Source organism: Doryrhamphus excisus, linkage group LG21 (genome assembly GCF_037039965.1).
Source record: "Doryrhamphus excisus strain RoL-2023G ecotype Guam linkage group LG21, RoL_Dexc_Guam_v1.1, whole genome shotgun sequence".
NCBI classification, from domain to species: domain Eukaryota; kingdom Metazoa; phylum Chordata; class Actinopteri; order Syngnathiformes; family Syngnathidae; genus Doryrhamphus; species Doryrhamphus excisus.
The window spans coordinates 12,122,032-12,149,403 of NC_136377.1; the positions used below are offsets into that span (position 1 = coordinate 12,122,032).

The 27,372-nt window shown below is 39.4% G+C and overlaps 3 protein-coding genes across 5 annotated transcripts; 1 reads left to right on the forward strand and 2 right to left on the reverse strand.

Moving 5' to 3' along the window:
- Nucleotides 1–1,342: 1,342 nt before the first annotated feature.
- On the forward strand, nucleotides 1,343–5,643 carry LOC131138349 (dicarboxylate carrier UCP2-like). The gene is made up of 7 exons (XM_058087189.2): nucleotides 1,343–2,096; nucleotides 3,080–3,216; nucleotides 3,294–3,501; nucleotides 3,578–3,775; nucleotides 3,844–3,945; nucleotides 4,751–4,931; nucleotides 4,996–5,643. Exons 2-7 carry the CDS (start codon nucleotides 3,088–3,090, stop codon nucleotides 5,099–5,101), a joined length of 924 nt encoding a protein of 307 aa, XP_057943172.2. The 5' UTR covers nucleotides 1,343–2,096; nucleotides 3,080–3,087; the 3' UTR covers nucleotides 5,102–5,643.
- Nucleotides 5,644–7,182: 1,539 nt separating this feature from the next.
- Nucleotides 7,183–13,011, reverse strand: dnajb13 (DnaJ heat shock protein family (Hsp40) member B13). Its single transcript, XM_058087186.2, has 8 exons — nucleotides 12,855–13,011; nucleotides 12,654–12,757; nucleotides 12,246–12,407; nucleotides 12,009–12,157; nucleotides 10,420–10,533; nucleotides 9,209–9,322; nucleotides 9,039–9,115; nucleotides 7,183–7,636 (listed from the first exon to the last, which is right to left on the reverse strand). Exons 1-8 carry the CDS (start codon nucleotides 12,920–12,922, stop codon nucleotides 7,477–7,479), a joined length of 948 nt encoding a protein of 315 aa, XP_057943169.1. The 5' UTR covers nucleotides 12,923–13,011; the 3' UTR covers nucleotides 7,183–7,476.
- Nucleotides 13,012–13,736: 725 nt separating this feature from the next.
- On the reverse strand, nucleotides 13,737–22,626 carry rab6a (RAB6A, member RAS oncogene family). Of its 3 annotated transcripts, XR_009132081.2 has the most exons (9): nucleotides 22,263–22,626; nucleotides 21,286–21,344; nucleotides 21,156–21,209; nucleotides 20,803–20,908; nucleotides 20,536–20,647; nucleotides 19,334–19,427; nucleotides 18,885–18,978; nucleotides 16,512–16,578; nucleotides 13,737–14,716 (listed from the first exon to the last, which is right to left on the reverse strand). XR_009132081.2 is itself a non-coding variant. In XM_058087191.2 (8 exons), exons 1-8 carry the CDS (start codon nucleotides 22,330–22,332, stop codon nucleotides 14,652–14,654), a joined length of 627 nt encoding a protein of 208 aa, XP_057943174.1. In that variant the 5' UTR covers nucleotides 22,333–22,626; the 3' UTR covers nucleotides 13,737–14,651. The 3 variants fall into 3 exon arrangements, 2 of the variants coding, with proteins under 2 accessions (XP_057943174.1, XP_057943173.1); XM_058087191.2 differs by lacking the exon at nucleotides 19,334–19,427; XM_058087190.2 differs by lacking the exon at nucleotides 18,885–18,978 and having other exon boundaries at nucleotides 22,263–22,623.
- Nucleotides 22,627–27,372: the final 4,746 nt, after the last annotated feature.

The window sequence follows — 27,372 nt, forward strand, 5'->3', positions numbered from 1 at the left end:
ACATACTGAATACTAAAAGTCATGAATTGAGTCAACTGTTGCTTTTTACTTTGAATTATTTGCACGGCCCCCTCTTGTGACTGCTGATGTAAGCACGTCGGGGCCTCGACCCAAAGCAGACATGGAAAGTCACATGTATGCAGGCATGCACCCTCCAACACTGCCTGTTAAGTGTCTGCCCCCCCCCCCCCCAACACATTCCGCAGTCCCTTCTTCTAAGTAGTCGTCTGTATGATAGTCTGAATGATTGCATACAGATGCTGTACATCCACCCACCCTCATACACTGTATGGATTGGCTGAAAACATGCTGGTACCCTATTGTCTGGAACATTGTGTCATGTTGTGCCCGTCTTGTTTTTTTTTTTACTTGTGTGTGTGAGACACGCCCTTAACTCTGCAACCGACATCAACCAATTAACTACAGCACTAAATCTAAATAATGTATATGTTGTGTTCATGGATCACGACTCCAACTCAGACTTCATTTATATTTATCCATCCATTTTCGGGGGGTCGCGGGGGTGCTGGAGCCTATCCCAGGTGTCTTCAGGCGAGAGGCGGGGCACACCCTAGACTGGTCGCCAGCCAATCACAGGGCACATATAGACAAACAACCATTCACACTCACATTCATACCTATGGACAATTTGGAGTCACCAATTAACCTAGCATGTTTTTGGAATGTGGGAGGAAACCGGAGTACCCGGAGAAAACCCATGCGTGCACAGGGAGAACATGCAAACTCCACACAGAGATGGCCGAGGGTGGGAATTGAACCCTAGCTGTGAGGTCTGCGCACTAACCTCTAGACCGCCATGCCGCCATTATTGCCTTTTTCATCAAACATGTCTCACATTTGCCTCTACACAGCTATTTCTTTGACATGAATGTGAAGGGAATGTAGGGGAACACTGGTCTTTTGTGTCTTTTTTAGCTTTTATCTTTTCCTTCTACTCATTCTCTTCACCATTTCATCATCTCCCTCCCTTCTGCTTGTGTTCTCACGACTGTGATGTGCAACTGAACGTCTGGAGAGTGACTTTTATGTGTGCTGCTTATGATATTTATTTATCCTTACTGATTTGACCACATAGTGTAACCACTCCCACCTCTTTCAGCTCAGTGTCAATGCATACGGTTCCACACATTTTGACGAATACGGCTTCAACAGAAAAAAAAACGACAAAGGGAAAAAAAAAAAAGCCGCCTGGTTCACTTCAAAGAGCCGACTCCAAATGAGGTGGCAATAAAGGAGAGGGACAGACCAGAGATCATTACATCTGGATTGAGTATGGAAGAATTTGCCGGTGTAGTGTGAAACAGAAGAGTGGTATGTAGAGTCAAGTTAGTGTACATTTTAATATGTCATTGTTTGTTCATGAGCAGGGATACACAAGAGTAAAGTGATATTGATAATGGTGTACTGCTTGGTGCTGATGTGATTGTAAACTAGTGTTGATTCAAATAGTTTGTCCTCTTGTTGACCGCCTTTACTTGGAAGCAGTGCAATCTATGATGTAATATAATTAAATATGATAGTGTTATCAAGTGCAGCCCTCTGTGGGGTGACTTCAATGCCCTGTGAAAACACTCAAGGAATTCCATAAGGCGTCTCCGTCTGGGATTGGTTGCAGACATAAACCAATAAGGCACGTGGAGAACTGCATTTTCCGAGAACTCACCGCAGGCATACATTGAATGTGCGATAAATAAAACGACGCACCAACATGTGGTGATTATGGAGGAAAAAAAATTCCTTTCCTTTCTATGTGCTTCCTTGCATCCTTGCCTGGTCTGCCGTGACGGTGCAAAGTGAAGATCAACAAGAGCTCAAGTATCACTGCCTCTGTTGTGTGTGTGTGTCTGAGTGTGTCTCCCATACTGGTAAACATGAGACTCACATAACAGGTGGGCTCAACTTGTCACGCTACATGGGAGTCATGTAGAAAAAGGTGGCTATAAATTCAGACGATCTGGCGACGAAACAAACAGTGAGAAGACAGCAAGAGATGTGGACAGTCGAGGAATCACCTCAAGGATTGCTTCTATACTTTGCTGCACGGGGATTAATATAACTTTTGTGGATTCATTGAGGTAAACCTTATCCGTCTGAATACACTTATTGATGTGCATATATGTATTATACTAGTATATTTACATGATGGTTGCATGCTGAATGCAGAGATGGTTCATATGGAGAATGAATTAAATAGATCAATGCCGTCATGTATCAAACGATGATCGCCATTATTCCTCCTTGGGTCTGAAAGAGAATACAAAATTATTACACAGAACCAATGAGAGCATCTTACCAGTGATAGGTCATTATTAAGATTAAGATTAAGATATGCCTTTATTCGTCCCTCAGTGGGGAAATTTGTATTGCACAGCAGCAAGAGTACAGAGTCAGTTAAGCAGTACAAAATACACAATATAGAAAAATAAACAATATAAACAGCCCATGCAACAATGGATAGAACTATCTGTAAAATACTCAATAAATTCTCAATATTTTATTAAAAGTCGGATCATCTCAGCTCACATAATACTTTGTTTGGATTAACCGTTTACTTATGTAATATTTCATGTTTTTGATTATTATATATGATTTATTATGCAGTCATAGCTATCGGTGTAACGCTCAATCCCGAGACTTGTAAAGCCAAAAGGTTTTACACCAAAGTTTAAGATTATACAGTATGTTGTTGGATAGCGGTTAGCATTCGGATTACGGCCTATTGTTGCTAATATGCTAAAAAAACAACTTGGAAAATAGTCGTCACATAACTTACCTTACTCATAATTTCCAGCCTGATATCGATCTTTGAGTGGTATTTTTCTTGTCTTGGTATTTTTGAGGTTTTTTTTCCATTCACCTGATGATTACATAATGCGTTCACCAAAGGGGGCAAATCACAAGTCCATAAGACCACTGACAATTTAACTTGCGGTTATGTTACGTTATCAGCTGAGCAAGTGGAAAGTGTGATGCCAGAGGTTCTAAATGTGTTGGTCACGGTTCGCGGTATGTGCAGGTCAAATAAGAGCATGTTTTTCCGTGTGTGTTACTGACGTAGGTGCAAAAATGGTTGGCATGAAACCCAAAGACGTGGTGGTGCCCTCTGCGACTGTGAAGTTCTTTGGTGCTGGCACTGCCGCCTGCATTGCTGATCTGGTCACCTTTCCCTTAGATACGGCCAAAGTGCGCCTCCAGGTAGGATGACATGGTGATAAGAACGCACGTTACGGTAGTTGGATGTTTGCTGTGAATCTGTATGGTATTGACTTCAGGTTCAGGGAGAGAGTCAGAAAGCGGAGGGTGCTAATGTAAGGAAATACCGTGGAGTTTTTGGCACCATCAGCACGATGGTGCGCACAGAGGGGGCCAGGAGTCTTTACAACGGACTGGTGGCGGGACTGCAGAGGCAGATGAGCTTCGCGTCTGTGCGGATCGGCCTTTACGACTCCATGAAGCAATTCTACACTCGGGGCACAGAAAGTGAGTAATCCATCGGATGGATTGTCTTCCTGACAAAAGACGCCTTGATCGTGACAGTGGATGTGTTTTCATAAAGGTTCTGGGATTGTTACCCGGCTCATGGCGGGATGCACCACCGGCGCCATGGCTGTAGCTTTTGCACAACCGACGGACGTGGTCAAAGTACGTTTTCAAGCTCAGGCTCGCTTGTCTGATGGTGGGAGGAGATACAACGGCACCCTGGATGCCTACAAGACCATAGCCAGAGACGAAGGGGTACGAGGGCTTTGGAAAGGTACGAGTATTACATAACATTAAAATCTCAGCTGACAGTGATGTAACACTCCTCTTGCTTTCTTTTAGGCTGCATGCCCAATATCACGCGGAACGCCATTGTTAACTGTGCGGAGCTGGTGACATATGACATCATTAAGGAGGTCATCCTGAAGTATAACTTGATGACAGGTGAGAGAGTAAACAGGCCATTGCTGCCTTTATTTAAAGGGACCGTATGCAACTGGATCAAGATGACTTTTTTCCCCGACTATAAAATACCAAATTTGAATTTATTTGGGATTTTAGATTATGCATAGAGCCTAATGGTAATCCATCCATTCTTTTCTACGCTGCTATCCCGGCTGTCTTTGGGCGGGAAGCAGGGTACACCCTGGACTGGTCGCCAGCCAATCACAGAGCACATATAGACAAACAACCATTCACACTCACATTCATACCAATGAACTCCGGTTTCCTCCCACATTCCAAAAACATGCTAGGTTAATTGGTGACTCCAAATTGTCCATAGGTATGACTGTGAGTGTGAATGGTTGTTTGTCTATATGTGCCCTGTGATTGGCTGGCGACCAGTCCAGGGTGTACCCCGCCTCTCGCCCGAATACAGCTGGGATAGACTCCAGCACCACCACAACCCTTGTGAGGATAAACGGTCTTCTGGAAAAATCCCCTTTTGCTCAAATCCCCTGTAAACAGGCGTGACACAGGGATGTCCAAAGTACGGCTTGGGGGCCATTTGCGCCATGTACAACAGCAAAAATGGAAAAAATTAACAAAAGTCCTAATGTAACAAGATCATTGAACCGTTAATATGAATGACACAAATTGAATTATTAAACATATCATAATAAGCCCACATACTGTTATTTTTCACTATGCAGGCCTCAGTGGAAAAAGTATGGATATCCCTGCTCTAATGTATGCTATGTTGAAATGCTAAAACTGTGGTTGTTTAATGATGGTTGTTCCCTTGCAGACAACCTGCCGTGTCATTTCACAGCTGCCTTTGGTGCAGGCTTCTGTACCACGGTGGTGGCGTCGCCTGTGGATGTCATTAAAACGCGCTTCATGAATTCAGGCGCCAATCAGTACAGCAGCGCCTTCAACTGTGCTGTCAGCATGCTGAAGAACGAAGGAGCCACCGCCTTCTACAAAGGGTGCGTTCTCCTAATGACACCCATCGATACCATCAACTTGTTTCTGAACATTCTCCTCCCTCAGGTTTATGCCTTCCTTCCTGCGACTGGGCTCCTGGAACATCGTCATGTTTGTGACATATGAACAAATCAAACGAGGCATGACCAAGTACTGGGAGTCGCCCTTTTGACCAAAACAACCACAGACGTCATGTGATCTTTCCGCCACGGTGCACAGTAGTGGATGGTGGTTAATGACAGCAGTAACAACAAACCCCAAAGAGTACTTCAAATGCTTTCCCTGTGGACAAAGCTCAGGTAGAAAATAAGACATGCTCCTTGTCCAAAACCAGAAGTGGAAGTTCTCCGGTTAATTCCTACATGGATGCCATACCTCTTTGGATTTTATTAATGCGGTTGCACATGTGGTTGCAGGTGAAGGGTACCAAAATATGAAGGATCAAAATTTAGTGTTAGATTTTTATGTTTACAAGAATAAACTGCAAAGATCCTGTGAAAATGTTGCTATAATGTATTAAATGTGTCACTGAAGGTATATTTAGTACACACTGAGCCATATGACAACATAAATGCTTTTTATGTGCTAGTTTTGTTGGGAGTTTACAGTGTTTGCTCACAAGCCATTAATAATGTTCTTAAATGTCATGATTTGTTGCTGGTCGATAAGTTATAAATGTTGGAAAAGTGTCAGAAAACTGTCATAACAAGCAAATAAACACATTTTGTAAATATGCAAGTTTGTGATTTGCTTTGCCTTTGTCCAACAATACAATACACCAACATGAGGTACTCATTAGTGGCGCTTTGGTAATTAATACATCAGTGTCACAGTCATGTTTTTTTCATCGAAAATATACATTTTATTGTATTTTACAGTATTTTATTGAAATTTAAACTCAAAACTTTGGTTAGCATACGCTTTTTTGGTTAACATCCAAAATTGTTAGTGGTCGATCTCACTACTGCATCTTGTCTTTGGGGGCAGTCACGTCAAGAATCACATCTTTAATGAAGGTAAAAGTACCCATCAATGTTCATTTCATATCCCTTTCATTCATCATTTATATTCATTTTGAATTGTATTATCTTAATTGGATTTGCATTAGATAAAAATTGATTTGGTTAGCATGTGTTTGGGTTAGGGGCTGCACGGCGGTTGAGTGGTTAGCACGCAGACCTCACTGCTAGGAGACTTGAGTTCAATCCCACTGTCGGCCATCTCTGTGTGGAGTTTGCATGTTCTCCCCGTGCATGCGTGGGTTTTCTCCGGGTACTCCGGTTTCCTCCCACATTCCAAAAACATGCTAGGTTAATTGGTGACTTCAAATTGTCCATCGGTATGAATGTGAGTGTGAATGGTTGTTTGTCTATATATGTGCCCTGTGATTGGCTGGCGACCAGTCTAGGGTGTACCCCGCCTCTCACCCGAAGACAGCTGGGATAGGCTCCAGCACCCTTGGACCTTGTGAGGATAAGCGGTAGAAAATGAATGATTAAATGAATGTTTTGGTTAGAATGAGAACTAATTAATGATGTTAATTAATCGCTGTAAATGTACCTGGTGCAGCTATACCTCCCTCATTTTTCTGCTGTGCATACTTAGAAGTTAGAACCATTATAGTTACATGAGTCACATTACCTTTCACACGACATGGAGACTGGCTACTGAGTGAGAAAAAGGTTCATTCATTCACCCTGGACTGGTCGCCAGCCAATCACAGGGCACATATAGACAAACAACCATTCACACTCATATTCATACTTATGGACAATTTGGAGTCACCAATTAACCTAGCATGTTTTTGAAAGCCGGAGTACCCGGAGAAAACAGACGCATGCATAATGAGAACATGCAAACTCCACACAGAGATGGCCAAAGGTGGAATCAAACGCAGATCTCCTCGCTGTAAGGCCTGCGTGCTAACCACTTGTTCGCAGTGCTGCCGAAAAAAAAAAACGCTAACCAGGGCAGACACTGAGGTTGCAGTCTACTCCCATTTTCTGTCTAAACTGATTCGTCATTGTCCAGTCTCTAAATAAGCTCTGGCAACACACTGTACATAGACATAGATGACCTAATATTAGATCCACTTAGCAAATATGCTCTATCAGAGTCATATGTTTACTTAAAACAAGCATGGTTATGACATAAAAAGCAACACTATTACATCTAGGCTGGGGGATGAAGTACCGTATAAACGTGTGAGAATGGGCTAAAGGAGCCAAAGACAAAACTGCAAAGGTTGGAAGGACTTCAAATGTTTAATGTACGGAACATATGGATTTCATTTTGTGTACAGTGCAGGGTGTCCTTGTGTTTTCAGCATGACTCAGCAGTCTGTGTTACCTTTGTTTTAACATTTGGTTATGCCTACGTGGCCAATTACGTAACATATACTGTATAGTAGTTACTGTAACTATTATACTTTTGAACACGGGGTCCTTTCTGAAAAGTAAATACCAAACTTTTGTTGTACATTAATGAAAACGCATTCATTGTCATGCATAGTTGTTATGCTACCGCGGGAAAAAAGTCCATATGTGATCAATTTTTAAAGAGCAGAGCTTGTTTGATTAGATCCTTCCTCTCAGGAGACAGCTTCTCGGGAAACTGTATTCCAAACGTAAGGATGAGGTTTCCTCTCTGGGAGGGATTCTGGAAGAACGGCATCCCCTCTCCAGTCACCACCTTTTGGTAAGTGAAGCTGGGGTTTGGTGACAAACGAATCGGAGACAAGAAAAGGCAACCGTTGACATAATCCTTGAATTATATTTGCACGCACATTAGCAATAAATTTCAGAGTATCAGTATGGCAGGTAAAGTTATGAAACGGCTTGAGGAAGGAACGGTACTAGTCCTGATATCAATTCAAAATCAATTCATTCATTTATTGGTATGAATGGAAACCAGTATCTGATATAACTGATCCTGAATTCATTCATTTATTGTCATGTAATGAATACCACAGTGTCTGATATAGTTTATGCCAAATTCATTCATGTTTAAACATTTAATGTAAACATATGTCTGATATCATGTATCATTAACTAATTAGTTTATTATTGGTATTATTCAATGAATACTAATGTCTGATATCATTGCTGCTTAAAAATCTAATGGAAATCAATGTTGAATGTGATTTATCCTGAATCCAATCCTTTGCTATTATTTAATAAACATCACCGTGTCCAATGTCATTCATCCCAAATATTTTTTTTTATTATTTAATAAACATATGCCTGATATGATTTAACCTGAATTTATTTGTTTTTACCAATGTCATTCATCCCAAATTATTTTTTTATTATTTAATAAACATACGCCTGATATGATTTAACCTGAATTCATTTGTTTTTAATTATTAAATGAAAAACAATATGTCTGATATCATTCATGTTTAAACATTTAATGGAAATCAATATTGAATGTGATTTATCCTGAATCCTGAATTTGTTATTATTTAATAAACATCACCGTGTCCAATGTCATTCATCCCAAATTATTATTTTTATTATTTAATAAACATATGCCTGATATGATTTAACCTGAATTCATTTGTTTTTATTATTAAATGAAAAACAATATGTCTGATATCATGTATCCTGAACTAATTTATTTATTATTGGTATTATTGAATGAAAACTAATGTTTGATATCATTCATGTTTAAACATTTAATGGAAATCAATGTCGGATGCGATTTATCCTGAATCCAATCATTTGCTATTATTTAATAAACATCATCGTGTCTGATATCATTTATCCCAAATTCATTTTTTTTATTATTTACTAAACATATGCCTGATATGATTTAACCTGAATTCATATATTTTTTAAATGATTAAATGAAAACCATTATGTCTTATATCATGAATCCTAAACTATTTCATTTATTCATCATGTTGAACACAAGAAGTAAACAAGACTATCATGGAGCACGGGGGAAAATATACGCTATTTTTACCTTCTCCTTTTTTCACGTTAACTCATGCAAGTGTAAACATGTGATGTTCTTGAATGTAACTTGTTTGAAACTAACTCAACCATTCCAATATTGTAATGCTATTATTTTCTGCAAAGGGAGGAGTGCAAAAGGACAACACTTACTGTACAATGTCATTGATGGGAACGTTGAGTAGTCTGCCATCAAGTGTTTCCACATTGACAGAACAGCCAGTCAAGGCCTGTATGCGTGAAAGAAAGGAAAGGTGCGGCTTGACTTTTTCCATACATGACGGGTACGGTATTGGTCTTTAGTGGTTTTCATCATGACTCACCATTGCTAGAGAGATTTGGGCCTTGTAGATCAGGTCATTGTTCTGTCTTATAAACAGAGGGTGACTCTTCTGTCGCACTATGAAAACAATATCAGCGGGGATCTTGCTTGGACCCTAAATGATACAAAAAGGAGATGATAATGATTATTATAGTGAACCTGGTGAATTAAAATTGTACTCAAATGTACAGTCTGTATGCTGTTATGTGTTATCATATTTATTTTTTATCAACATTACTTGATTTTCATCGTTTACTCATGTAATGAGTATAGTTTTTAACTTGGCAAAGAATTATTCATTCATTCATTTTCTACCGCTTATCCTCACAAGGTCCGGGGGTGCTGGAGTCTATCCCAGCTGTCTTCGGGTGAGAGGTGGGGTACACCCTGGACTGGTCGCCAGCCAATCACAGGACACATATATAGACAAACAACCATTCACACTCACATTCATACCTATGGACAATTTGGAGTCAGCAATTAACCTAGCATGTTTTTTGGAATGTGGGAGGAAACCGGAGTACCCGTCGAAAACCCACGCATGCACGGGGAGAACATGCAAACTCCACACAGAGATGGCCGAGGGTGTAGGCAAAGAATTAATGAATATCAAAATTGCCCTGGACTGAAAATCCACTTTGTACTTGAAAGATCTTTCAATAAGTAAATTTATTAGTTGTAGTATTACTTTATTTTGGTTTTATTTCATCATATTATATAGCACCATTGAGAGTAACAGTTTTGAATGGAATTATTCCTACTAGAATTGATTCCTATTCATTAATTAATTTTCTACCGGTTATTTTCACAAGGGTTGCAGGGGGTGCTGGAGCCTATCCCACCCTGGACCCTACACCCTGGACTGGTCGCCAGCCAATCACAGGGCACATATAGACAAACAACCATTCACACTCACATTCATACCTATATGGACAATTTGGAGTCGTCAATTAACCTAGCATGTTTTTGGAATGTGGGAGGAAAATCCACGTACAAGGAAAACATGCAAACTCCACACAGAGATAGATGGTCGAGGGTGGAATTGAACTTGGGTCACCTAGCTGTGAGGCCTGCTAACCACTCGACCGCTGTGAAGCCTAGACCATGTTATTGAAAAAAAAGACAAACAGGGCTCTCTTGTGTCTACTTTCCTTTCAAAACAAGCCATGTAGCCAGGAGACCATTGATTTCAATCAGTCCAATCTCTCTTACCTGATCCCCCTCTTTGGAGAAAATAATCCTTGTGCCTTCTTTCCAACCAGGTTTTACATCTATAGACAAAATCTTATCCTTAATAGCAGATGTGTAGCCATCATCATTCATGACCTGCAAAATTCAATCACAAGAAATACACATATTTTTATACACTTCTGACGAAAATTTGAAAACCATTTGAAAAATTGCAAGAATTTACTGTTGGATCTTAAGGAGGTTCTAAGTCAGGGGTGGGCAAACTTTTTGACTCGCGGGCCGCATTGATATGACAAAATTTACGGGGGGGGGCAGACTATATATTTTACACGTAGCAGTCCACCTGGTATTATTGTATCTGTAAAATTGTCATGCAATCTGCTATTATTATTTATTATTTTATATTTATATTTAAATATTTTAAAAATAATAAAATATTATAATAATTACAATAAAATTACAATAATAATTATTATATTATTATTATGTAAAATATGCAAATATAACAATCATATTATATATAATTAATATAATAATTATAATAATCATAATAGTTCTAATAATTATTATAATAACCTAATAATATTCTAATAATAATAATAATTATTATTTTATTTTTTTCAGCACTTTGTAAACAACAGACCATGTCAAAAAACAAAATTGATAAAACCATCAAAAGGTTGGCTCAGGCCATGATGCCAGGTTGTATGTTGAGTTTAAATGAAATACTTTGGAAAGATTGGGCGGGCCGTATTCAAACACTTGGCGAGCCGGATGTGGCCCCCGGGCCGTAGTTTGCCCACCCCTGTTGTAAGTAGAGCGAGTGACCAAAAACACGAGTCAGCAATTTCTTGCAAACTCAGCTGTTCAAATGATTAAAGGTTTAAGACTATACCTCAACACTCTGACCCCCCCCCCCCCCCCCTTGTAAACTTCCCTCACCATCCATCTCCAATGTTCTCAATGGAATTTAGATCAGGGGAACAAACACAATGGTCCAATAGAGTGAGGTTATTCCTCTGGAAGAAGTCCTTTGTTAGGTGGGCATTGTGAACTGCAGTCATTACCACACAGACCAAGGCCTTCAGTCATGAGGGATGCCCCTTAAAAGATCTCAACATAGCCATCTACTGTTTGACGCCCCTGCGCAACCTGAAGTTCCATTGTTCCATTGAAGGAAAAAAGCACCCCAGATCATGACGGAGCCTTGTGGAAAACATCTCAGGTGGGATCTCCTTGTCATGAGACAAGGACTCTCATGAAAGTCATCAGGACTGTCAAGGTTACATTTTTTTACATTACGAGGATTCACTCTGTGCATTTCTTTCAACATATGGGCGTGTTGGTTCTATAGCGGAGTAAGTGAACCCTGCTGTCAGTCATTCAGTCTTTTTGTCCCAGTGGGGAGAGCCGGGGTGCTCGCGAGTGTGCACGCGATTGAGCACTTTCTTCATGCCTCTGCTGTAAAAAAAACACGACCCCGCCCGTTTGCACATTGTCAGTTTGTTAGAAAGACAATGAAATAAATAATAAAAGACAATGGAACATATGTGGAGTGGACAGTATCAGTACATATCACTGTATCATCTTTTGAATCAACATGCTCTTACCCTACGAGATATCTTAATTTTTTTGGTGCAACCATGAAAGAGGTCATCCAGGGACAAATGAAGATCTCTTTCTATTGGAGGGTCTTGGGTCTTTACCTCTTCCGGCAGAAGGCCACCCAGAAGCACTGGGACGTCGTTTGTATAGAAGTCTGACAAATGGCAAATAAACATTAGTTTAATCAAGAAACCTGACATCTATACTGATACAGTACACACAATCTCATGTCGATGTTGTACCTGCAAATGGGTTGTCACTACCAAAAAACTGTCGAAAGGTTTTGTCTGGGTTCCCGTGGTAGACATATTTGGATGACCAAGCCCCACCACCGCCATACTCATAAGGGATTCCACCTTTGAGGCCTTCTACTCCAAACTTGTCATAGGTTGCCCTTTTACGAGCTGTCACAACATTGCACACATGCCATTAACACATTGATCAAAATAGTTATAGCCATTATTAGCAATAATTATTAGACGTTGTCTTTGTAAGGCATTTGCTGTCATCTCTACTTAAGACTACTTAACGTATGATTATGATGAAATGATAGATGATACTCTGCTGCCACCTGCTGGTAAACCGGAAGTAAGTAAGTTCTTATATAACCAGAAATATTATCACAAATGTAAATAACGTAATAAGCTTACGGTCACTCAAAACATCGTAGGCTTCACCCAGTTGGTAATATTTCTCAGCACTGTCTGGTTCTTTGTTGGTGCTGGGGTGAAACTTAAGTGCGAGGCGTCGATACCTGGAAAGAGAGGGAAGACTAAGACCACGTGACACTACAAGAATAAAGCCATCTGTGATTGGTTCGACATAAAGTAAGTGTTGCTAGGTGGACTTACGCCTTTTTGATGTCGGCGTCTGTCGCATTCCTGTTTATTTCAAGCTTCTCGTAGTATTCGCTACACATTAAAGCTTCTTTCTATATACATAAAAAATATAAAGTATCCAAAACACGAATAAAACAAAGCTTAGGCTATAAATCGTTTACAGCCACAAGTGACGTTTTGTTATGTCCTCGTGCCGTTAAGTGACTGATTTGCATAAAACTAAATACCGGCAACAGTCGTCAAAGCAGTAACTATATAAATACTGATGATGAATGACGGACCATAACAGGAGTTCATAACCTGAGAGTTGGCTAGCTTTTGATTCCGTCCAGTAAAGTTGGCAAGTTTCGTCATCCGAGATCAATAATGAAAAAGTATGTAAATCTTCAGTGCCAATGCGTCCAAAGCTTAATAACACGCATACTAGCATGTACAATGCACTACTACCTCAGCTACAAGTTGTTTACATTGGTTGCTAGGAGACGCAGGCTGGGGATGGTTCACAGTCAACAAACACATTTTGAAAAAAAAATACTAAGTGAACACAGTCCAGTTTCAAAGAATAAGTGTATTTTCTTAAAAAAGTGGGACTTGATGAATGAATTGCAACAGCAGTAACAAGTGCATTTTATTTTCCATTTAAATGCATTTCAGGCAGAAACTATTTCACGTATCATGAAAATCAAACTCTTCAGAATGTTGAAAAAAAGTACAGTGAAAATAGCATGACTTAATTAAGTGTATTGGATGCGTATTTTATTAGCAATTTTAGAGTCATATCAACATGAAGGATATAAAGAGCCATAAAAAAGAAATAGAAATAAATATAAGTCATTGTGGAGTAAATACACTTGTGAAATCACTAAAAAAAAAATCAACACCAAAAATAAAAACAAGCGACTACATAAACCCAAATCCATAGAAGCCCTCATTTCCCTTCAAAAAGCATACTGCAAATCCATATCTAATGTTTACAATGGGTTTTTATAATATTGACTCTTTATATATGAAAACTCTTTATCAAACACTATCATCAAATAGCTATATTGTATTCTGAAGATATATAAAAAAAATCTATCCAAAGAAAAAGGGTAGAAAATAGAAGCCAAGACCAAAAACAAGTTTCAGTGAGGAAGCATGCGTGAGGACGGTCATGTCATACATTAGGGAAGGTGTAGTGTCATATTTTGGGCCATGCTGTGGTTTCATGACATGCTGGGAAATGTCAGGGGAGGAATATGCTGGTAAAAGTTAACATGACATGTCACTCCTGTTTGTGGTTTTCACTCTGCTTGGACACCAAAATTCGTTCAGTGCAACTTTGCAACCTTTTCCAAGTTACACATAACAGAAATTGTGAACGAATCCTCAACAGATCCACATTGCACTTGATATTGTTAATGCAATGCTCTTTATTTATTTATTCAACATGCTAACTTTTAAAACATCTTCATTTTGTGCTTTTTGTACATATTTCTTTTCTGGCCGTTTGGTTTAAAAAGTCATCTTTACACAAACAACTACCGCACCATATCTCATTCCACTTGTACCACCGTCTCCATCTGAAGCTCAGTGAAGACCTCTCTGAGCTCAAGCGCGTGAATACCGATTCAGTGTTTGTGTGCAGCAGTGCAAATATTGATCCGAGACTTTCACGGCTATCCGATAAGAGTGAAGGTTTACAACAATGGCAGAGATGAGCCAATGTAATATTCCCTTTAGGCTAGGGAAGTGAGGCGGATGTATTAAAGGGTACAGATACAGACAAACAAGCCCAGGAGGACATTTCCCAGTAACACAGGGCAGCAATTAGCAGGCACAACCTCCTTCACTGGCAGGCTGCTCTGGTGGCTTCTCCAGCTTGATGTCAATCACTGAAGGCACAAGAGTTAGGGAATACCAAAGAGGGAAGCAAGGCAAAGTGAAAATACTCCTAAAAACAGAATTCAATAGCCACAAAGCACAGGCGAAGTTGGAAAGTATTCACTCTTTTTCTACATTGTATTTTAATAGCCTTATTCCATAACGGATGAAATTCCACAAAGAACTACATGATGGCAATGTGAACGAATTTTGTTCTGATTTTGCAACTGTGTTAAAAATGAAAAATTAAGACATCACATGTGCATAATCATCCTTCAGATGTTTTTACAGTCCCCCTGTTGATTGGACATGATTTTGGGTCAAAACGTTTTTGGCGAAGGTTGTGCTTACATACACGAGATTTCCTTTCCCCTCCATTTTTGTATTGATTTGCAAATATTTCAAAATATGTTTTTGGTGTGGGATGTTATGGGATGTTGTGCAAGTAGAATTGTGAGGGAAAACATGTATTCTATTTTGGAATAAGGCTGTAACATAGCATATATGTATTTCCGGATGCTCTGTATTTCACCACACAGTACACCTGGAAAGTCTAATCAATTTAATAAAATACAAACAATACAAAAATGTAGCCTTTAGAGCAGGGGTGGGCAAACTACGGCCCGGGGGTCACATGCGGCAAGTATTTAAACTTTTAACATACAAGCTGGCAACATGACTTGCAAGTCGGATATCTTATTCAGTAAAAAAAATAAATAAATAAATAAATACATAAAACTGTAAAATCCTATTTCGTAATTTGATGTGGTCTGATGTTTCAATTGTTCCTGAAAAAAGGGACATACAGCTGATAGTATAACACTTTTACAGATAAAATTAGACAAATAATTCAATGCGGACTGTTAGAATTACAAGTGTGTGTGTTTGTGTGTTAAATATATATATTCTGGCCCCCCTGTGAATTTTGTTAACTCAATACGGCCCACAAGTCAAAAAGTTTGCCCACCCCTGCTTTAGAGTGATAACTACAATGCCACTCGATGGGGCTGAACGAGTATTTGAGTTTGCACTTCCTGGTTCAAAGAAGACATAATATCGTGAAGCTGTACCACTTTCATTCTGGTATAGGGGGGACGATTCCATCTCATCATAAATGATTTACTTACATGCACTAAAAACAAAAAAAAGACCAAATGTATCCATATGGGCATTAGTGAGCATGTGACTTTGCGGTTTATTGACAAAGTAGTAAGAAGGGACTACAAAATCGGATCTGTATTTTCATTTGCACCAATTGTTACGGTTATTTGGCACAAAGTTGTGTAGACATTGGTTTTGTACAGTAGTTTGTGCTAACCTCCCTAGCCAAAAAATACACTCCCTTTTGTTTACTGTAGTGGCTGTACCGTACTGAGAGCTGTTTAGCAGTAATTACACAATTAGACATGCATTGTAGATGACCACAATGTATTTATCTCCTGGATATTCATATGCACCCCAACATGAAACTGGAAAAAAGTACAACTAATGTGTCGTTGATGTACATTTACAACCAAACTCTGTGTGTTCTACTAAAATTTGTTTTAACCACTTTAAACGGAGACTGCATAGATGTATAGTGAGTGTATTAGGAGCAACTGGCCCTTGCTAGTAGATGTGCAGAAATAACTTCCATCCTCTTGGGATATGTCTTCCTTGGACAAATCCACAAACGTGCAATGACAGCTTGCTACAGCGAGCTGTCTCAGAGCTAAAAGAGATTTTCCTCTTGACATACGACACGACAGGAGAGTGACTTAACGGCCCACGACAAGACTGACAGCAAACATGCACACAAAAGGATACTGTCCTCTCTATTTTTGTCCTGTGTGTTGTCCATGCCAGGGAGGGCGGCTGCCACGCGACGGAAGAGCTGCATGGGGAGGGATGGGGAAAAGCAGACAGAGTTTGTCAGTTCATGAAATGTCAACGCAAAAACACAAATAACAATCAATGCGGTGACCGGTCTGTATTCTCATTACATGATGGAGCATGTGGTCCACCTGAAGCTCTCGCAGAGAAGTAGTCGTCCATCGCCACTTTGCGGTTCGAACATCTCCCTCACTCTATTTTCAACAATTAATAAATGGTCGCTATTTTGTGGTTGACTATGGCGTATTATTAGTTTTTTTTTATGTAAAATTTGGGATGCTCTAAGTATTATGCTGTCGATTCCGATACCAGAAAGAGTCAAATCAGTCGATATTAATACCAATCCGAATTCTGACTGCCATTGGGCCCCGAAAAATATGTAATTATTAAAAAAAAAAAAGGGTTCCAGAATGCCAGATATTGTTATGTGATATGAAAAATGAATCAGAACATATAAAAAATAACCTTCACTCAAAAAAAGTAAGTCGAATACTTTTGTCTAAGACAACATATATGACTTACAGAGTATAAGACGCCTTCTTTAAGAAGTCTTTGGATGTGAGATTGAGACATTGGTGGAGCCCTAGCGGGACCTCCAGTAGCACATGCAGTTGGGTTATTGATTGGTGGCCAATCGAATGGGAGCATCCCCATTTGAAATACAACTTATACATAGTATTCTATTCAGTAGGCGTCAGTAATGTGAGACTGATGAGACAATACATTGACTATGTTTGAAACCCTTTCTTAAGTTTAGAATAAAAACTTAAGGCTAACTAGTTAGCTCGGTATGCGCTAGCCGTCTCGTGTCCCTGCAGTGATCCCATAGCCTGTGCATTAGACCTACTCAATTTGTTGCAAACCAAGAATAATATGAGTCTCAGGGTGACTATGGGGTGTTATTCCATGTCTACAGGGCCATGAGTTGACCATTTAGAATGTCATAAACAGGTTTTCTATGCCCTTCCCTTTGCAGAAATTCACTTAACACAGTCGGGCCTGGAACCAATTAACCGCAATAAACGAGAAATGACTCTATGCACAACAATTATTTATTATTATTATTAATTATTTCTTTTTTTTTTACCTCCACTGACAGAGCTTTAGAGGCTGTCAAGTGACATATGAATCTAAAAGTGTTGCATGTATGATGATTGTCAACATGCGCCACCTAGGACAACAGCACTGTGAAATGGATTGTTAAAGGAGTATTCGGGCCACACTGAACTCATAATAAAGACAACAGTAATATTCCAGTATTTTGTATTCTCTTATCTTTATGTTTGTTTGGGTGTCCGAAGAATTTAACATAATTTTGCAGGCCAATCACTTTGGCAATTCTTTGAAATAACCTCAAATTGGATAGATTTATTCATTCATTCATTCATTTTCTACCGCTTTTTCCTCACGAGGGTCGCGGGGGGTGCTGGAGCCTATCCCAGCTGTCTTCGGGCGAGAGGCGGGGTACACCCTGGACTGGTCGCCAGCCAATCACAGGGCACATATAGACAAACAACCATTCACACTCACATTCATACCTATGGACAATTTGGAGTCGCCAATTAACCCAGCATGTTTTTGGAATGTGGGAGGAAACCGGAGTACCCGGAGAAAACCCACGCATGCACGGGGAGAACATGCAAACTCCACACAGAGATGGCCGAATTGAACCCTGGTCTCCTAGCTGTGAGGTCTGCGCGCTAACCACTAGACCGCTGTGCCGCCCTGGATAGAATCAGATCAAGATTTTATTTTTGTTCTGTTTTCAGGTCGAGCTATGCCATTCACTCCCAAAGAGAAGTAATTTTGCATCTTGGAATATACTGGCAACACCGTCACCTAAAACCGTGCACATATTGAACATTTATGAAATCAGTCCCATAATAAACTTACGGCGTTCAACACCTCCACTGTTCAATTTCATTGAGCTAGGCTTTATCGTTTGCTTGTAAAACGTCACATTTTTGGGACAACCTGTAGTTTTGTTTTTTTTTTAACTTTGCATTGTAGCCCGTATACTCCTTGGAAGATTGTCAACTCTGAACCATCTTTTGATATTTATGAATGGGTGTGCGTGTGTCTTTGAACATATCTTTTTGTTAAATTACAGCATCATGAAACTTTTCTTTAAACCAACCAGAGTATCAAAAGATGGTCAGTCAACATAGGCATACTTTATGATTTATGATCAAATAGCTACTGTTCTCTTTTAAGAATCAATGCACACATGCATGTGTGAAGTTAAAGCCAATCAGAGGAGAGCTCACACATGCACACACGCCCACACAAAGGTAACACGCGCTCTACCTGTTTGACATTGTAGCCTGTCTTTGCACTTGTTTCAATAAACAGAACATTCATCTCTTTTGCCCTCTGCTCTCCCTCCTCTGTGGTAATCTGTCTGTGATGAGTCACAGCGTACAACACGCACACAAACACACACACAAACGCACACCGGCAGACAGGGACACAAAGGAAGGGGGGGAAAAAACACAGATTCAATACTTGGGGAAAAAAAAGCAAGTAGTCGTGCTCCTCTCTGCTCCTGCTGCCACCTCTGCTCAAGACCAAAAGTTAATCTGCACATCAATACTGGTGGAGGAGATCAAGGTTTGGTACTAAGTAGCACTTATTGGTGTCTGCTGCCGAATACACAATATGATTTGTGGCTTGGATGGGGGCACTTTTGATGGCATTGCTCAGGTGGCAGCATCGGAGGCGGGATGATGGAGCACGATGCTCGCTCGCGAGCTTACCTGCTTTACGTTGTAGCCTGCTTTCGCACTAGTCTCAATAAACATTACATTAAGTTCTTTGGCTTTCCTCTCTCCCTCCTCAATAGATACTTGCCTGTGGTAGATAAAGGGGTTAAAGTTGCACAGCACAGGTCAATGAAATTTACTGAAGACCCACAGAATAACCATTGGTATTAAACAGCAAACAGACCGGTTAAGTGCAAAACAATACAGGTGATCCTCAATTATGATGCACAAACACAAGACTTCCAAGAGAACTAGTTAAACACAGTGCGACACAGAAGAATGCACACTTACACTGTGCTCAATACAGTGTGGCCCCACTTCTCAACTGCTTGACTACTGTGACTATCATAAAGTCAGACATCCATCTCACTCTTGGCCATTTGTGATGAATTTTCAAGGCACAAAGGTATATATCATTCGCATCTTTCATCTGAAAAAAGGTTGCTTTTCGACCTTTTTCCATTCTGTAGTAAACAGCAGTAGAACATAACTAAGTTTGGGGGAAATATCAATTCCCAACAAAAAGGGAGGGGAAATGGCATTTTGTGGAAAATACAGTTTCGCTTTGACACAAATTTAGCCATATAAATCTAGCCAAAATATCACAACTAATATGCCGCAACATTCATTGATTGACACACACACAGGACTTGCCACGTTCACGGCCTCACAGACAAATTCTTTAAGTGCCAGTTATTCTGTTTTTGATTGTATGTCGTGTATTTTATGTCCTTCCTTTGTTCCGTGTACAGTGTGAGTGACTCAAGTGTTAACACATTGTAGGAACGAAACTCGTCCATAACTTGAGGATCACCTGCACTAAGTTTCATTTATTTTACATCGACTTGAAGGAACATGCGGTCGAAGTCCACTAAATCCAGTAAACAGCCCTACACCATAAAAAAGGGGGAAATTAAGCAATTAAGGCAATTAAGCAGCAATGAGGTGTTTTATCATCCATAAAAAATCCTGGAAATGAATGGAGAGGGGTTATATTCACACAATTCATGGCTGTTACTTTATGGGTAGTGCAAGAAAACTGCTGAAAAAAAACGCCAATCACAGCACTGACATGTAATGGAGAAGTGGGAAATGTCTGCATAAGGAAAGTGTATTGATATTCCAGCAGCAACAATCAATGACTTCATTAGTGTGCCCAATGCCAGGGAGGGAGGCAGGAAGGAAGACGAGATTACCTTTTGTCTGCAAGGTCTGTCTTGTTTCCCACCAACATGATAATGACATCACTTCCTCGCTCTGTTCTCACATCATCAATCCATTTGGTGGTTTGCTGGAAGGAGTTCACATCTACCGAAGGGATGATGGGAGACAATTAATGGACCAGAATGCGACTTGTTGTTAGAAACACAATGACAAAATGGTTGATATGAACGAAACTCAGAAAAAAAACATACAATACAGATGATTGCTTTAGCTATAAAATGAATGCGTAATCCACCTACTTGTGATGTCGTACACTACAACGGCAGCAGCAGAGTCTCTGATGTAACTTGGGATGAGACTGCGAAATCGCTCTTGGCCTGCCGTGTCCCACAACTGTAACCTGATCTAGAAGGGGAAGGGGGGAAAACACTTTTTCACACCGCAGTATATGTAATCAGGGAAAATAAGACATTTAACATATAAATAAAACTTGTGCTCATGTGTGTCACAGTAAATGTGTTGTGGTGCTTGAAGGGGGGAACAGAATGAGTAAGTAATGATGGGGGTTCAGAGTCGAGTTTTAGCTTGTAGTGGGTTATGGCCACCGCCCGACGCCTCATAAAGGGGAAGGCAGTGCCCGGTCCACACTTACTGTTCTGTCCTCGAGGTACATCGTTTTTGACAGGAAATCGATTCCTATTGTGGCCTGAAAGAAGTATAAATTATGTGAATTAGCCACAAATTCTCTATTACTTATACGGACAGTTATCTGTTGGCCTCACCTGGTAAGTGTTGTCGAAGCTGTCATACATGAACCTGGTGATCAGCGAGGTCTTCCCCACTGAAATGTAAAAATGTACATTCAGGTGTGGCTCCTTGGCTTTCGGCGTGATTTTGTCAAAATTGTGGACTCTTGAGATAATCAACTATAAGGCTTTGACAAGATTTGGCATCTATTGAGTGACAGCAACGCAAGCCGTGCCCCACCTTGTGTTTATCAGCCTGAGAGATAAGTCGCATGCAGTGTGCTGTACAATGTTCTACTTCAGTATTACCACTTAACATTGGCTTCACTTCTCTTGGGAGATGGTTAAACTGCTTTGGGTTGTTGATAGGCCAACATCTAATCCATGTGTTTGGGTATGTCTGATATCAATCAGTTTCCCATTGAAAGGTGTGTTTGAGTGAAAGTGGGAGTATGGGTAGTGAACAACGTTGGAATGTTACTGACCGGGTTTTTATAACACGATGGACAAACAAATCAGAACGAGCAAGAGCCGCAACCATGTTGGTGTGGACTTACGTGGACCTGGATTGACTACGTTCCTCAACACAACTGACAACTGAAATCAGTTGATGCGTGTTCATGAGCACTTCTGTTTACTATTTTTCTGCGATGTCGTGAATCCATCACCGTGCTTAATCATTACAGTACTGGTCTACGAACTATACTTAGTAAGCCTTGCTACTACAATAGAAAGATACCCCGAAGTAAAAATTGTAACAAGAACGAATACCTCCACTGATATTATTGCTGTGTTTAGGATAAACGTCATTTGGAAGAGAGCAGAAATAAGTTTAAAGAGTTGCAGTCATATCATAACGTTACATACGTGGCTAATGTAAGCTAGCCACGACAACCGATTAAATCACCAAAGCCACAACCTACCCAAAGTCCTAAGCATCTTATCCTAATGGGAAATTTTCAACACCGATTCACATTAAATGTCGCACGTGGTCACTAAAATATATGACTTACCACTTTGTTCCCCGAGGAAGACCAATTTAAATTTTCTTAGTGGATTTCCAAAGTCTCCGGCCGTGGACATGGCTGTGATACAAGCTGTGACGTTTACTTCTCTGGAGCCTCCCAGTCAGCCAGCTAAAACAAGCTAACCAGCTCTTTTCGTATCTAATGTCTGGATTGTGTCGCTCGTTTGTCAGGCTCCCAACAGAAACCACTTAGAAATGGTTTCTCGTCATAAAACAAATTCTCCCGTGGGCTTCTAAACACTTTTGGACAACTCAGCACCTAGCAGCAGCTAAGTTAGCATTACACTACTTGTATGACATGCCTACACTAGCTAGCCACTTTGGGCCACTCTTCTTCGGACACAAAGTGTTCTCCCTGTTGGCACTTTGAGGACACATTAGTGCGCTGCCCCCTAGCGGTTATACAGCATATCTTACATTATATGACTCAATTCATTGTGAAAAAGAAACACAATGCATTTATAGGTGAATTATATACGTATATAATTACATTATAATATATTACATGAAGGTATCATTATTAAGGTATCATATACATCATACAACATGGGCTTTAAAACCCAAAACAGACTGTTACCATACCATTATTTATCCACAAGAGGGCAGATTAGTCACATTATGGACTGTTAGACAACAAAACCAAACACACAAGTGAACAATTAGCCTAACATGTGGGCATGCAAGCACAGGGAGAACATGCAAACTCGAAATGTTCCAACAGAGATTTGATTCCAGATTGTGAGGCTGCTCATTCAGGGGCGACGAGAACTAGTTCTGATGGTGTTTGACCTCTAGCTCAGCCAACAACTGCTGCCAAGAAGGCTGAAGTCCTGCAGCAACGTTATCTTCTCTCCGCTTCATTTGCTTTTTACAGAGATAGACAGACAATGACAAGTCCTGTACAAAAGGTTCATGAGTTGACTATATCACCCACGGTTTATGGTCAATAAATCCTCTGTTTATGTTTTACTGATGTGCAATTTCTGGTAATGGAAAAGGACAATGAGATTGATAACACCGGTCAGTAACAAAGCTAATAATAATAAATAAAAATCCAGAAGCCAATTGGTTTTTAAAAAAATCCAGCAAAAACCTTGTGCAGTGTGAAGGAAAATGAATACATAAAATGTGAAAATAAGATAAAAACACAATAAAGGGGATAAAGGAATAAATAGGAATAATTGGAATAAATTGTCAATAATAAATATACTCATGTTTTAACTGTTTATAAATGAATTAATGTTGTATTTTAACGTATATTTTACTCTGTTTACATGTTTTTATTCAACTCAATTTTTCTGTAAAGTGTCTTTGAGTATTTTGAAAAACGCTATACAAATAAAATGTATTATTATTATTATTTATTATAAATAAATAAGTGAGGCATTAAATAAGAAATCACACAATTTATAATTTCTGCAAATGTTGGTGATAAATAATACACCAGTGTGTTTCTTAATATTGTTGAATTTGGTATTATTGTTAGGTGATGTAATTATAGGTTATCACATGGTTTGTCTGGTGTCAGGAGCAGTATCATGCCCCCAAGTGCCAGTATCAGCCCGAGACAGTCTTATCTTATCAAGATAAGATCTTATCTGGTGGCACATGGTAGTACGCTGTTCTCTGATTGGTTGTTTCATGGGCCTGATATCAGAGCAGGGCGCTCAGAGTGGACAGCTATGGGGGCTGATACTGGATATGGTTAAACTCTATATTTTATCAGTATGACACAGGTTTTGACACAGTATCATTTTGGCCTTTTCCTGTATCATTCATGGGCGGTTTCTAGGTTATAGGGCAAATTAATGCTGTAGTATGTGATAATCGGTCTTCGATGTTTTTGACAACAAGAACTTTGGTTCCTTAAGTAGCGTGCTTTCTCGGCATCTGACAAAATTTCAGCGTTGCATTTTGTCAGATGCCCACAAGATGTCCATGTTTGTTCCTGAGAGCAACGCCACCTTGTTTTTTTTTATGATGTTGTTATTTGTGCCAAACATTGGAATACATACATATACATTTTGAAATAGGAAATTCTAATAAACCTTTTCACACATGGAATAAAATACATATGTTGCAAATGTGGAAAATAATTATATTTTACATGACACGCATTCACCAACATATACAGGGTATCAATGCAGAATTATTTAATTATTTAATCTGTTCAAACGAGGTGTTAATTTTTGGTCATTTTGAAGAATAAAATCTGTGCTGCTGAGAGTTTATTTTTCTAATCATTTATGAACCTATTTGCTTTACTATCATGTCTCTTCAAATCCAGACTGAAATAACTCATTAAACTAATTTATACCTGAGTGCTGCAGAAGCTACCAATCATTAGAATCATAGTCACTTTTATTGGATAGTTTTGTCTGATTTATTGGGAGAGTCATTTCATTCTTTCAAACATAAGTATGGATTGATAGTAGAAGTGTATAGGACACCCAAGGGTGTTTGTTTACACATGCAAAATGTAACAATAACAAGTAAATGGTTAGCAACCCTATAGTAAGCAAGTGCCTTCTTGAGCTTGTGGTCATTGAAGACACAACTGCGACTAAATCTCTCTTATGTGCAGTACAGATAACGGTCTCCATCCGCCTGATGCCTGGGCTTGGTCTGCTACGAGCAGACGTGGCACCCTAGGCAAGATTTTTTAAGCCGACCCCTTCATCAGAGATTTACATATGCTTACAATAGAAATCTTGTTTTTACTTTAGCTTTCATTTATTAGGTGACATGCATATCATATTATATTGCGTTATCAATGAACCGCGCGCTAAATAAGTCACAAATTTTGCCAGCCTCGATATATTGACATGTGAATATGTGTTTGTTTTCCTCCTCTCGCTACTAAACAGGCTAGATCATGGGTGGGCAAACTTTTTGACTCGTGGGCCGCATTGATATGACAAAATTTACAGGAGGGGGGGAGGGGGGGGCAGACTATATATTTTACACGTAACAGTCCACCTGGTATTATTGTATCTGTAAAATTGTCATGCAATCTGCTATTATTATTTATTATTTTATATTTATATTTAAATATTTTAAAAATAATAAAATATTATAATAATTACAGTAAAATTAAAATAATAATTATTATATTATTATTATGTAAAATATGCAAATATAACAATAATATTATATATAATTAATATAGTAATTAGCATTAATATAATAATTATAATAATCATAATAGTTCTAATAATAATTATAATAATCTAATAATCTAATAATAATAATAATAATTATTATTATTATTATTATTATTATTATGTGCTTGTGTCCCTTTTTTCAGGAGCACTTTGTAAACAACAGACCATGTCAAAAAACGAAATTGATAAAACCATCAAAAGGTTGGCTCAGGCCATGATGCCAGGTTGTATGTTGAGTTTAAATGAAATACTTTGGAAAGATTGGGCGGGCCGTATTCAAACACTTGGCGGGCCGGATGTGGCCCCCGGGCCGTAGTTTGCCCACCCCTGGGCTAGATGGTAAGATGTCTAAGTATGTTCATCTGTCTCAGCACCTGGGCACGTGGGTTCTATAGAGGAACGAATAGAGTGAGTGAACCCTCCTGTCAGTCATCATTCAGTCTGAGAGGCGGGCACAGGACTCTTTTGGTTGTTTATTTATTTATTTTTTTTGGGGGGGGTCTTATTTTGTTTGTTTACGTTTTTATTGAGCTTTAAAAAAAACAAAGTGTTTTAAAAGTTATTGACATTCCTATATTGCAATATTGCAATAATTGCAATATTATGCCATATATTATTACATTATTGAAAAAATTGTCTCAAAATAATGTTGACAATTTATCTGCAATAATTTGTGGGATAAGTATGGCCTGGCAAAATTATCATTATCATCCATTTTCTATGCTGCTTATCCTCACTAGAGTCTTGATTATGCTGGAGCCCATCCCAGCAGAATTTGAGCGCGAGCAACCATTCACACTCACATTCATACCAATGGACAATTTGGAGTCGCCAATTAATCTAACAATGTGGGACTGTGGGAATGTTGGAATGTGGGCGGAAACCAGAGTACCGGGAGAAAACCAACGCATGGGGAGAAGATGCAAGCAGAGAATCGAACCCAGGTCTTCCTGATATCGACTGCCTACATGCTAAAGACTCGCCCACCGTGCGGCGTAATTTGGCATTATACAGTAAAGTCTCGTTATATCGATATCGGTTAAAACGAATTACTACTTATTACGATACTATTTTCATTTCCCGGCAAATTTCTAGTCTTTTATGATATAATTAGTTCAGTTAGTACGATACCCGGTTATTATGATAATCCGGTTACTACGATGCCCTTTTCATCTCCCGCCAGCCAATTTGGTCTGCTTATATCGATACAAAAGCAGCTTAAATCAATCTTTGCTTAAGGATTTCAATACCAAAAAAGAACACGGCGAACGGCTGCTTCCAGTCAACTTTATTTTTCACACTTCCACCACCAGAGTGCAGCACACACAGCGGAAAACACCCGTCCCTCGCGCGCCTACCCCTCCGGGTGGCAACACCTTCCCTATCGATAGTTCCGGGGTGAATTATGTCCCGGTAACCGGTAATCACTACAGCGTAAGTTTATTTTTATTTACTGTAGTACAAACTTTATTGTAGTACAAAAGCATGCTAGATACGCAATCCATGAACTCAAGGAGAAAATTACATGCCATATCAAAGATCCGCCCACTTTTAATGCAGTTCGGTGCAGGATCGGATATATGGATAGTCCGGTTATATCGGTATTTTTTCCGACTCCCGAGAATATCGATATAACGAGACTTTACTGTAATTTGTAGTAATATTAATTGGGCATTGTTTTACATTGGAATCAATGTGAGTTTTCAATTTCAAGAGTTGACGGTAATAACGAATTAATGAAATTATTTTGAAGGTTAATTTTTTTTCAGATTTTATGGCGCCCCCTGGTGGCTACAGTGCCCTTAGCCTTATTGCCTAATAGACCCGCTGGCTCTGGGCTCGATCATCAGCATATACGAGTTGAACACCTTCCCCCCAACCACGCCACATGTCCTTGGTAAGGGAATGACCCTGAGAAGCTGAATTGACAAA

Bases quoted from the DNA above. Each gene is read 5' to 3' on its own strand.
- LOC131138349 (XM_058087189.2), top strand. From the start codon at position 3,088: ATGGTTGGCATGAAACCCAAAGACGTGGTGGTGCCCTCTGCGACTGTG. The intron at 3,217-3,293 runs GTAGGATGACAT...TATTGACTTCAG, and splicing joins CGGCCAAAGTGCGCCTCCAG to GTTCAGGGAGAGAGTCAGAA. The intron at 3,946-4,750 runs GTGAGAGAGTAA...GTTCCCTTGCAG, and splicing joins GAAGTATAACTTGATGACAG to ACAACCTGCCGTGTCATTTC.
- dnajb13 (XM_058087186.2), bottom strand. From the start codon at position 12,922: ATGTGTAGCGAATACTACGAGAAGCTTGAAATAAACAGGAATGCGACA. The intron at 12,158-12,245 runs GTACAACATCGA...GCCATTTGTCAG, and splicing joins TAGTGACAACCCATTTGCAG to ACTTCTATACAAACGACGTC. The intron at 9,323-10,419 runs GTAAGAGAGATT...TGTATCATTTAG, and splicing joins TCTCCAAAGAGGGGGATCAG to GGTCCAAGCAAGATCCCCGC.
- rab6a (XM_058087191.2), bottom strand. From the start codon at position 22,332: ATGTCCACGGCCGGAGACTTTGGAAATCCACTAAGAAAATTTAAATTG. The intron at 20,909-21,155 runs GTAAGTGTGGAC...TTCCCCTTCTAG, and splicing joins TGTACCTCGAGGACAGAACA to ATCAGGTTACAGTTGTGGGA. The intron at 18,979-20,535 runs GTAATCTCGTCT...GACTCATCACAG, and splicing joins ACAGACCTTGCAGACAAAAG to ACAGATTACCACAGAGGAGG.